The sequence below is a fragment of the Lonchura striata genome, chromosome 6 (assembly GCF_046129695.1).
Source record: "Lonchura striata isolate bLonStr1 chromosome 6, bLonStr1.mat, whole genome shotgun sequence".
In the NCBI taxonomy this organism is placed as follows: Eukaryota; Metazoa; Chordata; class Aves; order Passeriformes; family Estrildidae; genus Lonchura; species Lonchura striata.
The window spans coordinates 36,317,360-36,332,788 of NC_134608.1; the positions used below are offsets into that span (position 1 = coordinate 36,317,360).

Consider the following 15,429-nt stretch of genomic DNA (forward strand, 5'->3'; position numbering starts at 1 on the left):
CAAGGCTTGCCATTTGGATATTTGAGAAGCTCTGCTGAGTGAAAGAAATATTTTATAATTTCTCTAGGATCTGTCCTTAAAAGGCAGCACTGTGTTCAGTGACCTCACCCTGTGATGCACCAAAACAAAACAAAGTTCCTTCAGCTGTGGACACTGCACAGGGGCACAGTACCTGCATCATTGACTGCGTTGCGCATCTCATAGCTGTTAATGGTTCCTGAATGATCCGTGTCATAACGCTTGAAAATTTTCTGGAAAATGAAAAAAACAGACAACAGTAATAAAAACTCATCCGGCTCTTGAATGCACTCACTGAGGGGACGTGGGGTGTGTGCCTCAGGCACGTAGAGGCTTTGCCACGTGCCTTATATTGCCACTGCTGGGCATTCTGGGTTGTTAGCACAGAGTTCCTCTCAGATGCAAAATAAAATCATTTAGATTTAATTTCTGGGAAGCAAAAAAGCTTTCCCTTGAGACTTTCCTTGACTTGAGTTTATGCTGGTAATCCTCCTTGGCTTGATTGCCCTAATTAAGTTATTATTGAGGCCTGATTCTAGTTCCCATCATTCTCCTCCTTTAATTTGTATGCCTCTGTGCTACTCTCATGGGGGAAGGCTGTACATGAGATATTCAGGCTATTTTCTTAGGCTGTGAAGTAGGATGAGGAGAGACTTTTCATTACTTTTCATTTTTGAAGTTAATTCACTATTATTTTTTAGCCTTTCTCTTTGATGGAGCATATGTAGAGAGTTCTAGTTTTCCTGTAGAGTACTTGCACTGCAGAAGCTGTGAAGAGGAGCTATGAAGATACCAGCAATACCTGCCAGCTTTTAATCTTGTCCCAGAGATGTCGAAATTCATCAAAGTTTATCTTCCCTGAGCCATCTGTCTGTGGTGCAAGCATTCAGGTAAAAAACCCACAATACTTTTAGGATAAAATTAATTAAGTCTGCAACTACTGGTGAAGGGATGAATGTAAAACTGGGTTGGGGATCTCAGCATAAAGAGTTGACTCAGCTGTGCAGTAAAATGTTTTTAAACATTTTGGTTATTGTGCATAGCATAGTGCTTCAAGAGTGTGAAATACTACTTTTTGTGTAGAAGATAACTTCTGATACAGGACACAGCTTTGCCTCTGGAACTATTAATATAATTCTAAAACTGCGTGAGTAGGATGTTTTAGTGGGTTCTTCTGAATACCTCCAAATGTGAAGCTTACCCAGTGCTTTTTTAACTGACCTTTACTCTGGAGTGAAGCTTTTTCTGCCTTGCTTAAAATGAATTATGAAATAAGCAAATTGTTGACTAAAGCTCTTTGCAATGGTTAGGCTCCAACCATTATGGCTGTGGGTTGTAGTTACACTTTTGTTCTGGTTATATTTGAATGCACTTACATCCTCTCAAAATTATGTTATCAAACTGGAAAGCCTAGGGTGGTTGTGGCAGAGGTAACCATGTGGCACCTTATAGTGTGTTTTATTGCACTTGTTCCAGGCAAGTTCTGCCTGCATTGCAAGCTGAGCATACAGTAGAATATGTGATACATTATAAACTTAAAGAGATAAATACAGCAAGTTTATTGGCAAGAACTATCGTTATGTTCAGTTTGTTTTAAATAGAATAATGAAAAATCATGATTTAGAACATAATGTGGCCAGTCTCTGATACCTAAAGAAGAGAGTCATATTGACTGATTTATTCTGTATTCTTTTGGGGGATATTTTTCTCTGCTAATTATGCTAATGTTGAGATGACTGGAATCAAGATGTGCCAAATTAGGAGTGCTTTTTTTATCTGACTACAGACTACAATTTGCTATTTTGTTTCCCTGGCTTACTAAGGTGTGCATATGTGTGTGTGGTGGGGGGTGGTGAGGAATAGTGAACTCGAGTTGTTTCAAGCACTCCCTTTTCACCAGGAAAGGATACATCCATTAGAGCAATCATGCTGCGGCAGGATTCCAATTCAAACCCTTCTGACCTTAGGTCCTTATCTGAAACAAATGATCCCAGGTGATTTCAAATCATGTAAATCAGCAAGTGAATTTTGTCTCAGGTGTAACTGTAATCAAAGTAAAAGCCAAACCTACTTCCTTTGTCCAGTAAGAAATGAGTAGTAGAGAAATCTGAAAAGATTCTCAGTAATGTTATTTCCTGTGAATTAGACATTACTTTTCTTGACTTGTTATATACAATAAAAAACTCTGAAAAACTCTAACTTCTAGGTTACTAAGCAAGTCCAGGGTCTGTAGGTTAAAGTCTGCTAAAAAGGGAGTAAAGTTTGCCTCTTCACTAGAAATATTTTTGAAGGGCATTTGCAGACTGTGAGAATTACATTATTGTCCCAGTAGTAATTCCAATGAATGCATCTGCTCATTTCTAGATTATCAGTACTAACAACCTGTAGAGATCATCTCTGTGAAAAGTTCAGCTTGTGAAAGTCTCAGATGCATTGTCCATGGAAATGTTTCTGCATTTGAAAACATCAATAATTTTTAGAAACTCGGGGTGGGGAGTTATGCTCTGTCACAGATTTCTTTGCCCAGGGTTAGTAAAAGACATGCTCAAACTCACGTTTTTTTACGACATTATTGAGAACATTCCTAAGTTCCTCAGCATTGATCTCCATGTCCTGATGGAAATGTGGTAAGAATATCATTGGTTACATCATTCTTTATGAAAAACAATTTTATGGATGAATATGCTAAAAGTCTTTGGTCACTTTTCAATATACATATTTCAAACCAGAGGGCATTCTACTTCATGTGAACATTAGTCCAACTCTCTCCTGAGGCTGCAGTACAAGGTAGACCTGAAGTTACCATACAGTGCTCATTAAACTACTACTGGTAGAATGACTGGTAATTTCAAGCCAGTGTATAAATCAAATAGCAAAATCAGAAAATTCCTGTATCCCATATGCAGCCACTTGATGTATGCAGTTCTTTTATATGTTTTTTTCTTTACCTCCCATTGTTAAGTATATACCAGAGAGCACTGCATTTCTAACTTGTTTATACTTGCTGTGCAAAACAGCATCTTGTAGGAGAGACAGGAGAAAAAGGCTGAATTTAAGTAAGACTCCCTCAGATACAGTGAGAATAGCTTATACATACATGAGGACAGCTGTATACTTAAAGGGGTTTTTATTTGATTTTACATATCTCAAAATCTCAAAGAGAATTCAGTGGGAGGAAATTCAAAGGAAATTTTACTATTCAATGTTTTGAATCCATGGAATAGTTGATTTAGGAGCTGTTGTGGCCAGGCTGCTTTGAGGGCAGAGGCAGGGATCAATTGCATACTCACATCCCCTGCAATCTGTCGGAAAATATTCCTGAACTGTTTTTGCTCTTCACTCTCCTCATGAGCTTTTGTTGAAGAACGCTGAAAAGAGACAAGCAAAGAAGAGATACATCCTAATCCCATGGAAAAGAGAAAGGGCCTGGATGATCTTAGTGAATCTGGAGGCCTTTGGGGGAATGGGTTGTCCTCCCACTCCTTTCCCGATGTTTTTGTTCATTCTCTTCCTTAAAACTGCCAAGTATTTAACTTAATCCCACTGTTCATTTTTCTATTTGAAGGAGCCTAAATAATTACTTCCACTTCTAATTTTTTCTTCCAAAATATTGCAAAAGAGACCTTTGGAGCAGAAGAGGCTTATCAGAAAATCAAAGAATGATTTTGGTTGAAAGGGATTTTAAAGATTATCTTGTTCAAGCCCCCCTGCCATGGGCAGGGACAGAGTATCTGCCTCAGAGCTGCCCTGTAGGCAATTAATGACCATGTGAGAACTCTTTATGATGTTGGGGGCCCCTGATGAAGACAAATAGCATATGAGACAGAGGACAATGAGGAACATGAAGCTTTCTCAGGCACATGGAAAGTGTAACCCTGAACTCTGAAGCTGATACTGAAGAGGGAAATGAAAGTTATAGGTAAAAAAGTGGATTTCTTGGCTTATTTCTTGTTTTCCTTTGTCTAAATGCAGAGGAAAGTTTGGATTGGTGCTCACTTAACACCTGCATGCTCTAGCATCATGCAGCAGAACAGCACCCTCCCTGAGCAGATGCTCCAGCCATGCCCCCAGATGCCACAAGCCTGGATGCGGGATCGTCTGTCAGATGTGTTGTGTCTCACCCACCTGCAGGAAGAAACTGAATTTGCTACTGTTTTCCTCCTCTCTGATAGCAAGGGAAAAGAGGGGTGCACTGGAGCTCCTGGATCTATTTGTCCTTTATCCTCTGGCCAGCAAGGACTAGGATAGAGGTGTGTATTTGTAACAGGAGAGGCTGTGGCCATTGCCAGGAGCTTCTGCAGCCCCTCGGGTGCAGTTTGTGCATGTGCCCTCTGTAAAGCGGTGCTGCCTCAGGGAGCCAAGTGGGGCTGAGCTGAATGTGGGGAAGGAATCTCTCACAACTGGGATTCTTGTATGAGAGAGCAACTAGGAGATGTTTTGAAATACCTAAATCTTCCTGCAGAGTTGTTAAATAACTGAAGGGACAGTCTCCCTGTGCTCTTGCTCATTAAATCTACATAAACCAGATGCGAGTCATGTTAAGATTTGATGAGAAGCTGTTTAGTATCTCAGGACACCTCTTTGCCCCATTCCTGTGCTCTCCTCAGCTACTCTTTCATGCTAGCCAGACCAAGCCCTGTTTCCCCTTCTGCCTCTTGCTGCAGAAACCTTTTTCTCATCTGCTTGGGTTTTTTCACCATCTTTGCCAGCATTTTCATCTGTTGTCAGCTCCTTATTGCTGTTTGCTCTGTCAGAAACGAAGATGATAGGCTAGAAGAAGAGAACGAAAGAGAAGTGGAAATTATAGGAGAAATAGTGAAAAGGAAAATATTTGGTTACAAGCATTCTGTGGAAAGTACATGCAGCAACAACTCCTGTTATTGAAAGTGTGATGAGAGAAGCCATTTATTGGAATGAAAGGATTAAATAAAAAGGTGGAAAAATTTCTGCAGTTACTGCTTTCCTCATGCTAAAAAAAGCTGTAAATTATTTTTGCAAAATAGTGCAATTTCTGGGTTCTACCTTTCCTTGTTAGAAAGACAGTAATTGAAATTGTTTGGTTTGTTGTTGTTTTTGTTTGGGGTTTCTTTGTATGATTTTGTTTTGGTCTTTTAGTTGGTTTTTTGGGGTTTTTTTTGTGGCGTTCTTCTTCCCCTGTTTTTAAGTAAAATAAGCCTCCCAGATTCTCATCACTTAAACTGATGAGCTTGCCCCTCAAGGATAGTAGTGCTGAAAACAAAAGAAATATGCATCATACACAGAAAAGGAGTTATTTGTGTAGGAGCTTGTTAGTTATGTGAAGCATATGTTCTTTCTCTGTACTGATTCTTGAGGCATTCCGCTGTATGCAGAAGTGCAATTGTTCTGGTTTGGTGCATTTAAAACAAGGAAGAAACTGCCACATGACGTGAATGTATTACTCTAGAGTATTAATTACAATCAGCCTGTCTTGGGATTAAAATATCTGATAACATTTTCAAGGTCCAAAATGTGTCGTGTAGAATCAAAAATAGAATCCAGGACTTTGGTGTGCAGAAACGTCAGCAAAGGGGGGTGGCTGCTGCACCAGCTGAGGGAAAGCAAGTGTGAGGGCACATGTCTGGAAAAGGGGTGCTTTTCACTTGCAGGGGGTGTCACGTTGCCTGTGGAGGGGCAGGGAGGATGAACAGTTTGAGCAACCCAGCTGATAAAGCTGAATAGTTTGTTACTCCTTCACCACCCCTTTGAGTGAGAGGTTGATGCTAATGGTGCTGTGATGCTAATGCTATTTCATTAGAATCTAATGTAGTAAGACAAAATTTTTGCTGCATGCAAATGGCCTCATATCCAGCACCCTTCATTATAAGACCAAGGAAATCTGTCCCTGGTCATGCATTGCACATGCTCTTTGTCTTGCTGGCACTTAGCACATTGCATAGGCACCTACCTTGCCCTTTTTCTTCTGTGTGAAGAGACAAAATTAAAAGTGCTTGATCAGATTATGCAGAGCTGATGGCAAAGGTTTATTTTTTTTCCCCTTTCTTATGTTTATTTTTCCAGTTCCTATACTCACAGATTTTCCCATTTTCTATATTTATACATCTTTCAAATTACTAAAAATGAGGGAACATGCACCCACCAAGAAATGGCAAAGTGAAGGAAACACATTGCAGAAACCATAGCAAAACTGTGTCTCAACTCATCTGGAGCTTTGTCTGCTTGAATAAAATTTCTTTAGCTATGAGTATTCCTTTTCTTTTTCCCAACCTGCTGGTACAGTGGAGATTGAACTTCTATGCCCATAGACCAATGATATCTGAAGTGACAATTTAATTCCCTCATATCTGGACAGTTATTTTTCACTATGACAGCAAACAAAAGGGGAGCATTTCTAGCCAGGTTTGATGGAGCTCAGTTCTGTGCAGCAGCACTTCCTCTGATTTTTTTTTTCAAGACTTATTGTTTTGTTAGTTCTAGTATATTCCCACAAAGATAAACTCCAGGGGGAAGAGTTTGAATTTGTCATAGATGCTATTTTGAATCAGAGTGCTATTAGGATCCCTTTTCAGAGAGCAAGTACTTCAAAATAAGGTAGTTTTTTCTTTATTAAATGAGGTGCCAATTTCACAAAGAAAGTATCTCAGGGAACAGAGCTAGGCCACCCTTGGTAAATGGATAATCTCCACTGATGGAGGCAAAGACAATGCTTAGCATCCAGCTTCTTTATGCCAGGACCAGATTTCAAATCTGCAAAAGCATTTTGGTCTGAATCAAGTTTAGAAAGTAGCATATATAAAGCAAGTGTCACCAGAAGTATCTTAACAAGAAAAAAAGATGAGAATTTGTGATAAAGGTGCTGTCATGTAGCTGCAAATGATTTCCTGCTGTAGGTTTCCCTAGGTATCATGTTCCTCTTCTCTCTACCCCTATACACAAAAGAGGACCAGGACAGTACTTACCAATGGATGTTCTGCCTCAATCATATTTTCAACTTCCCTAAGTAGAAAGCAGAAAACAAATAAATCAGGAAAGTGACTGCTCCCGAAGTTGCTTATTTCTTTAGGTTGTTTTTAAGCAGCCACTCAAACTTTCCAAGCAGCCAGTGGTGTGGGCTGTATTCCAGCCTTACAGCTGCAGGCTCTAGGAGTAGCTTTTTCCCAGTTTGAGCTGAACATCCCAAGTACCATTTCCAGGACAGCTGGCACCTGGCTTACTCTTGTAAAGAGCCTTTATAACAGTGAACTGGAAATAAAACAGAAGATCTTTGGCCTTAGTAAATTCATAATGGTTTGTTTGCAAAGGATATCCTGCAAGCAGTAAGCTTCTCCAAAGACAATTCAAAGCAGGCTCTTGTTAATCCATAAAGTAAGCTTGTGGAAATGATTTTGCAGCTTGGAGTTTCTAATGGGGTTAAGAAAATAAAAAGCAGGGTGTAGCAAACTGGTAACACAACTTTAACAGACTAGTGAGGTCACTCCACCTATATGGCCAGATAAATAGCTCTGCAACTTACTCTGAAAGACTTCTTTTCTCTGAGAAGACCCTGAGGATGAATTCTCCCTCCTGGTGGGGGTCATATGTCGATGGGATGATGACATACTCGCTGGGAGGTAACCGGAAGCGCTCAGAGATTTCTCGCATGTTTATGTAGGTCTTACTTCTAGCTTTGGAGGCATTGTAGAGGAAAAAATCCTTCTGCAAGTGGTGCTTAGTACCATGCATCTGCAGAACAAATGAGTCCATTTGCCTTCAAGGAGGCCTTGCCCATTGCCCAGGTGGGTTGCCATGCAGGCAGTGCATGGCTGGGACAGAAAACACAGGAAGCAGCAGCTTAGCAAGCAGGGGGCTGAGGAGTGGTGGTAGCTGGTGGCAGGTACAGAGTCTGTCACCTTTGTTGCCACTGACTGAGTCTAGTTGGTTTCTGAGGGCTGCTCCAGGGCCCACCTGCAGATTGTGTGGCTGACTTCTGCTGTGTAGGCACTGGTATCTGACTCTTTTGCTAGATACTAGGTTGTGTGTAACCAAAGCTCAGCCACTTTCCTTGGAGGGTGGATGGCAAGGAATGGTGTGAGCAAACTCCTACATGCAGAGTGGTAAAGTGAAGATGCTTTCAGCGCAAATGTGTCCTTGTCTAGACAGAACATGAGTTCTGTATCTGCTAAACAAATGTGAAAATCAAACAATTGCGTTAGTTCAAATATGAAAACTAAGCCAAGAATTGTGGGCTAAACACACTTGCAGGCTGTTTTTTGCAGAAAAAACCATCTGTAAGATAGTTGGTAAAGACAACATTCAGACTGTCATCCTCATGCTTTCCAGGTAGCAGCCTTCAGGTGAGCTTGTTAGCAAAATTTGTGATGCCAATGATTCTGCTACTGTGAGGCTCAGAGATAATGTAATCTGTGTATTTTTAATAAGCTTTCTTCAATGTCTGAAAATACCATTAATTTTCTAAACAAATTCTAAGACTACAGATAAAACTCTGTGAGTGCACAATGTAGGCCAATTGTATTATTTTTAGGAGGAAATGCAAGTGGCTTAGGGTGGTTCTGCATGGAGTGCAGAGGCTAAGCCCTCACAGGCACTGCTTCCTGGATTTCTGACCAACTGTGCAACTGATGGCCAGGCCACCACAGAAGAGAAAAGAAGCACTGATGAAAAGGTCCAAGTGAAAATGGGGTGTGAGTGAGAAGGAACTAAAAATTACTCACACTAGTAAACATTCAAAGCAAAAAGGTTAGCAGTTCTACTGCTGTTACATCCCTGGAAACAAACTTGACTGGACAGTCTCCTGCTGACTTACTGACAAGGCACTACAGTAACACTAGCTGTGGGTATACACCAACTTGTCAATCTGGCTCCGTTCTGCGCATACCTCTTTGGGCACCTTAGGGAGAAACAGAGAGAAGAAACAGTCAGAGCTGCAAGGGGGGACTACATGTTTATAGGTCATACAGAAGGACATTCAGCTAGAGTTCTGGGGACACAGTAATTAAAATGTCCTTAGATAAGCACTTTCCCTCTTCCTTTCTAAGTTTCTTGGCATCTACATGAAATCAGCTAAAATCTGAACCAAGTATGTTTGTGCAAGGGATTGAGTAAATGGACTTTTTCATCAAGTCAATAGCAGAGACAGAGGTTAATTGCTATGTATGAGTCTTGGAAGTCTGTTTCCTTTTTCACACTCTTCTGCCAATGAAATGCTTAGTTTCAGAAAGGACAAAAGGGAAGATTGAAGAATATACGGGAAAGAATATGTTAAAATCTGGCATTAGGTCACTATAAAAGCCTAAAAAGTGTCTTACTTAATAGATGGGTAAACCCTGACATTACTATGGTATGAGCAGTTAGAAAGACTTGAATTTCCTTCCTCTCTTCAGATTTTACTACTTCCTTGCAAAGCAAAAATTGCAATTGCCGTAATCAGCTTGAATGATTCAGTGACTCTCTTGGTAAATGCATACTGTTAGGATTTGCAACCACAGTGCAAAGAGCAAAATCTAGAGCTGTTACCTCATAGATGGCAAAGCCAATGGTGTACAGGTTGGCTCCCAGCTTGCGCTCTTTCCTCCTGTTTTTCTGCATCAGTGCAACAAGGAAGCTGCAGATAACCTCTTCATCCTCAGGATCATCATCTTCCTCCAGGAGCTTCAGGCGATACTGGGGATTGGTCCAAAATGTATCTGTGAAATCCCACCAGCAACCCAAAGAAAACATGTAAAGCTTCAGTCTTCTAATGATGCTCATGATCAAAGAGAACTTTTAAATTCCCTGCCTATGGCTCCTGAGGGAAAGGTTAAAACTGGGCTAAGACATACATAGTTTTTTTTTACATATCATGGCTGCTACTTAATTCTAACAACTGCATAGCAAAAGAGGATATATGGAGAACTATCATCTGATAAACTTCCAAAGTCCCTAAACCTATTGCTAATCCACAAAACTGAATTTCCCAAGTGAAATCTAACTGTTAGGGTGAAATTTATCCCATTTACTTGGGGCACTTGAAGTACTTGAACAATGATTTATCTTTGCCAGGGCCACCTTTTGGGCTTACGATGTTCTGTTACAGCATAGTGACAGAAGATTTCCAGCTACCAATTTCATGTGTTGTCCACTGAGGAAGCAGGGCTTTTGCTATGGCTGAGCACTAACCAGGCTGAGGTACAACTTAGCCTTTGGGATCTAACCTAGTCCCCATCAAAGAGGCCGTATCTCTCAAGACCCTTTGCTCACCTGGATAATTGCGACAACCTCCAGCTGAGCAGCCTCTCACCCAGCGTCCTTCGTTGACTGACACGGTCCAGGTCTGGAATTTATCCACTTCCAGAGTATCAGGTGTGAGGTTACAGATCTCAAGCTTTGTGAAGTGCCTCATGAAATCTTGAAATGATATCCTGGAGGAATTGAGGGGAAATTGAACCCAAATGCTTTTATATGGTTGGCAGTTGTCTGAAAGACCCTGGGCAAGTTGAGGATGGTGACCAACAGCACTGTTAGTACTGGGACAAGTTTGCAGTGAGAATGCCACATTTTCCAAATGCGTTTGGTCTGCTGGTTGATGAGTTGCCACAGGTACAGCTCCAAACCCAGGGAAACTGAGCCAAGAGGATGGTTAAGTAGGAAGGGCGATGGAGAGCTTGTGGAAGTGTAGCATAATTAGAAAGACTGTGCTGATGGCACTGAATAATCTCTGTCAGAATGAGAGAATCACAGAGCAGAGCTTATTGGGAATATGAAGGGGAGCAGAGATCATTGCAATGGTTTTAACATATTTGTAGTAGTGCAATGGCATTCATTTTTGCTATGATTGCACATATCATAGAGAAACTGATGCTCTCACCAGAACTCCCCATCCTCCACGACCTTGTGCTGCAAGCGGATTTTCTCTGCTTCGTTAACAGAGTCCCACTCTTCTGACCTTCAAAGGAATAAACAAGTTAGTTTAGGATTTGCAATACAGTTTTCATTAAGGTTTCTACACTTTAGCCTCTTAGAGTGAAAATTCAGGAGTCATCTTGCTACCTCCACATAATTTTTCCTTTGTAAGTTTGCAACTAATTGTTCTCAATGCTAACCTCTTCTCCACATGCCCAAATAAATGGAGCAATTGTCCTTCTTCTCTCTGCCTTCCTCTTCGAATTCCTATTAGCAGCTCTCAAATATCTGCTGAACTGTGTTAATTTTACTTAGCTTGAAGAAAAAGGCGTTTGCAGATTATCATTGCTGGCATACCTATTGAAATTCCTTTGAGGAAAACACTGACATCTTGCTTCATTCAGCTCTTTTATAACTTAAAAGATTTTTCTACTGTCATATCTTGTTTTGAAAATGGACAGTAAAATCAGATTTAGTGCATCATTAAATCTCGGCTCTGTCTTAATTTCCATTTATTAAAGCTTCTCTTAACATCTTATTAGATATCCTTTTCTATTTTACAACTTCAGCTAAGAACTCAATCAACATCAAAGACAATTCAGATACCTCATCGTTGAATATAAGGATTATGCAAAAGCTGCATAAAGGCCAATAAAGCTGCAAATTCTTTTTCAAATCATGTGAAGCTGTGTTTTACTCACTTGTCACTCCAGGCTCCATTCCATTCCACCTGGCCCCAGGGGTTTCTCAGCCTTACCAGGCGTATTTTTTCACCTTTAAATACTGTCTAATTGAAAAAAGAATGCAACAAGATAGGTTCAAAAGGAAGTGTTCCACCTGTCATTACACCCTTCAGTGATGGTGCTTTTCTTGGCCACACCCCAGCCTGATCTTCTTGGGTTTGGCTGTGGGAAGGCCAGGAGGTGGCTGCTTATGGTCATGCTTGCCCAAGTGGGCGTTTCCCCAGAGAGCCAAAACTTGGATAGGTTTCTTTGTCCACAAGATTTTAATTGATTTGAATACAATTTTGTTTCCTTAGCTCATCATTTGTTTCGCTTTTCATGCCCCTCATGGCTTTGCTGCCGTGCGGCGGCTGCAGCTGCGCGCAGCTGGAGGGGAGCGGTGCACGTACCTCTTCCACGGCCGTCACGGAGTAGGCGTGCCCCTTGACGAGCCCGCAGGACATCCGTGTCTCGTACTGCATCGGCACTATGGTCTGTTGGACAGAGAGAAGCACCCGTGGGACTCACACAAAGCTCAGCTGCCTTCTTGAGGGCAGGGCTGCCAACCAGGGCTTTCACAGGGAAGGTGACACTGTTCAGCTAACAGGATTTTTTGCCTTGTTGTCCTTTTTGTGTTTGTCAAAGTTGTCAAGCTAAGTGCCCATAGAATTCACATTGATGGTTAGAAAGGAGTGAAGTATGAAGAAAAAATGGAAAAAGTTGGTAATATCAGTTGGAAAGGACATTTTCTAGTATCTTTTCCCCTTTTTTGGTGGCTATGGCTTTTTGCACTTGGAACATGGCAGGATATAGCATGCTTAATCAAATAATTAGCTTTTTGTATTAGAAGGACTGTTCAGCCTTTTCTAGGATGCTGTGTTCTGTTTTCATACTATAACCTCAAACCTATTTCCTTTTTCTTCATTTCTTCTCATGTTGTTTGCCATTATTACTTGTCAGTATTAACTAAGTATTAATTAAGTATTAACCTCTGGTGACCTGGACAACTTCTTAAAGTCCAGATTTTGGAAGTGTTTCATCTGCCTCTTTCCATCAAGAGTCCTGATTTTTTCTTGGTGATGGTTCAGGAATATGCAATAACCAGCAGCACAACAGCTGCTGGGGCGACAAGTATAGAAAGAGTTTTGCAATCTTCTTTTGGAAGACAGTCATTGAGGAGGAAATTCTTCCCCTAGACATGGGTGGTTTGGACAGCCATGCTTGCAAAACAAAATAGTCATTCTGGTCTTTCCCAAAGAATGACACCATTTCAGTCTTTTAGGAAGAACCAAATATGGATGTCAGCAGAGAAAAAAATCAGCTATTTCAGCTACAAATGCAGAAGGAAGTTTGCACAACCAAAAGTTTTGAGTGATGTAATTGTGGAGGCTTTTTCTTTGTTATTTTGTTTTGTTTTTCTCCCACTCTTCCCTACACCCCTGTAAAACAAGAGATTCAATTTCATTGTCATGGAAATGCAGCTCCTTAAAGGGCAAGGTATGACAGCTGCCTGACACAGAGAAGGCAGCAACATGTCCCTCTATAAATTTGAAAGCTTCTAAGTTGTTCAGTATGGGATTTTTTATTTTGCTAGATACTTACGTGGATATGCTGGAGTTACTTTTTATTTCATCACACATATAAAACTCCACATGTTTTTCCTTTTCCTTGTTAGGAATTTTTAATGAGGACTTTGTTGGCAATAATCAGAAAAAAAAAAAAAGAATGTCCCTGGAGCATACTCTGCTCTATTAATGGGCAATCACTCTGTCCCAAAATAAGTTCACTAAGAGCTTTTTTGCTGGAATGAGAACTATGCAGAGCTTGCTTTTTCTTTCTTTGACATTCCATGCACACTCAAGGATCTTGTTCTATTCTAGCATTTTAGTTTTTCCTTCTCTCCACCTTATTCAAGCAAGAGACTTGATAAAATCCACTAATAATTTTCTTGTTCTGCAGATTATAAGCCTGTGTCACAAGCCAACAGACTTTAATGCCTCAGTATCATGAAGCCCTCTTGTATCAGTCATTGTGTTGGAAAGCACTTAAGTATTTTAACACACACGCGCACACCATAAGAACATTTCATTAGTGTTATTCTGTGAAACCAAATAAGGATTTAAAAGCATAGGTGATATTTTTCTCTAACTGTTTGTAGATAAAAGCATTCTGAAGTCAACTGCTTAGGAGACGTACCCAGGCTGGCCTCTCCTCCATCCCCTGGTAGTCTACAGTGGACTGAGTCATCTGTGCATTTTCTTGATTCTTCACCATGCGAGCAATCAGTTCCCCAATGTTGCTCCGAGGAGCTGATCCATACGAAAAACCTAGGTCATCCTGGCACAGAGAATGGAAGAAAAGTGTCATGGAGGAAGATGAGTGATAAAAGCTCTGATTACTTTTCTTTTCCCTCATTATGCCCATACTTATCTACAGTGGTCGATGGCAGTGTTTGTTCTCCCACCTTTACTGAAGTGTGGTACTCCATAAAGAATTAATTTTTAAACTTTTAAGTTTACTACAATAAGTGAAGACAGTCTGAAGCCATGAGGACAATAAAATATTAATTTGCACACTTGACATCTTTCTCATGAAGATTTAACAGAGTTGCAGCGTCCTCATACTAACCTATTTCACTGGGTTAGGCTCTTGAGGAGGAAGGGGTACTGGTTTTGCTGATTACACCTGTTCTTTACATGTCCATGTTCTACTTCTGTTTATTTCCCTTTTGGCACTCACTGTTTGTTAGTCTCTAGGGAGGATGACTCCATCTCCTAGAAATGGATGTTTTCTACATGGCCTAAACCAAGCAGTTCCAAAGGTGAGATATATTTGGTAACAAATGAAGAGGTTCCTCTCCTCTGTCATTTTTAATGTGCTAAGTTTGCATGGACTCACATCAATGGAGCTGGCCATGAGGGATCCTCTGTCAATGGCATGTTTCATGATTTTATAGATATCTTTAGGGGCATCCTTTATCTCATAGAACTCTGTGACTCCTCCAGTGAAGTCCTCCATAGCTTCAGTGGTGTTGCCTCCCTTCAAAGCTTCATATGACCCATGGAGTCTTGAAAAGAGAAAAGGAAAAGGTTCTTTTACACAGGTATAGATACCTATCTATATATTTATATCCATCTTGTGTGTGTATTACTACAGCTATGTAAACACACATACTAAAAACCCACAACCCATCTGTCTGATAACTCACAAGTTAAAAGTTCTAAAGCATGCCACCTTCACACAAAGAAAAAAAAAAAGAAAGATAAGCTGAAAATTAAATGTAGATTTCTGAATTAATAGCAAAACTTCCTAGAAAACACACTTTAACCCATCCACAACTCCAAGGCATGGGAAAAGGCATTGGTCTATTCGGGTATGTTCTCTGTGTGCTTCTAAATGCTGTCTGCAGTGGTGTAAGCACCGCCTCAGGCAGAGCCTTGCTGGGGAGCCGGGCACAGCCCCGCGGTTCGCTTTACTTTGCATAGGCCTTCTCCAGGAGGGCGCTCCAGAACTCGTTGCGCTGGGAGGACTTGGTAAAGACCAGCTGGTTGTTGTAGGTGGGTAAGCAGTCATCGATGACGACGTCCACCCAGTTTCCATAGCGCCAGAACTGCTCAAAGGCAAACAGAAAACAACAACCGGATTGACTTGGTGCAGGGAGAGGGAGCCTGGCTGAAAAGTCAGGCTGATAGAGGAGAAATGTGAAAATATACTACTCCATAATGTGGCAAAAACTGATGGCTACTGTGAGGGAGGCAGCAGTACTGAATTCCCCTGGGCAAGAAGTTCCTTAAGAGAACCAAAGGAAATGTAGAAAGCTGACAATCTTTTC

At 40.9% G+C, this 15,429-nt stretch overlaps 1 protein-coding gene across 1 annotated transcript in view; it reads right to left on the reverse strand.

Moving 5' to 3' along the window:
• The window catches only part of CAPN3 (calpain 3), a 28,438-nt gene that overhangs the window by 5,702 nt on the left and 7,307 nt on the right, over nt 1–15,429 (reverse strand). Inside the window, exons 4-21 of the mRNA XM_021533511.2 lie at nt 15,074–15,207; nt 14,496–14,664; nt 13,794–13,934; nt 12,008–12,091; nt 11,577–11,662; nt 10,841–10,918; nt 10,234–10,394; nt 9,511–9,680; nt 8,873–8,884; nt 7,511–7,719; nt 6,957–6,993; nt 5,945–5,959; nt 4,687–4,788; nt 3,309–3,386; nt 2,574–2,631; nt 1,929–1,993; nt 821–889; nt 173–251 (exon numbers count right to left, since the gene is read on the reverse strand). Coding sequence (XP_021389186.1) covers nt 173–251; nt 821–889; nt 1,929–1,993; nt 2,574–2,631; nt 3,309–3,386; nt 4,687–4,788; nt 5,945–5,959; nt 6,957–6,993; nt 7,511–7,719; nt 8,873–8,884; nt 9,511–9,680; nt 10,234–10,394; nt 10,841–10,918; nt 11,577–11,662; nt 12,008–12,091; nt 13,794–13,934; nt 14,496–14,664; nt 15,074–15,207 — 1,747 coding nt within the window. The remainder of the gene's footprint in view (nt 1–172; nt 252–820; nt 890–1,928; nt 1,994–2,573; nt 2,632–3,308; nt 3,387–4,686; nt 4,789–5,944; nt 5,960–6,956; nt 6,994–7,510; nt 7,720–8,872; nt 8,885–9,510; nt 9,681–10,233; nt 10,395–10,840; nt 10,919–11,576; nt 11,663–12,007; nt 12,092–13,793; nt 13,935–14,495; nt 14,665–15,073; nt 15,208–15,429) is intronic.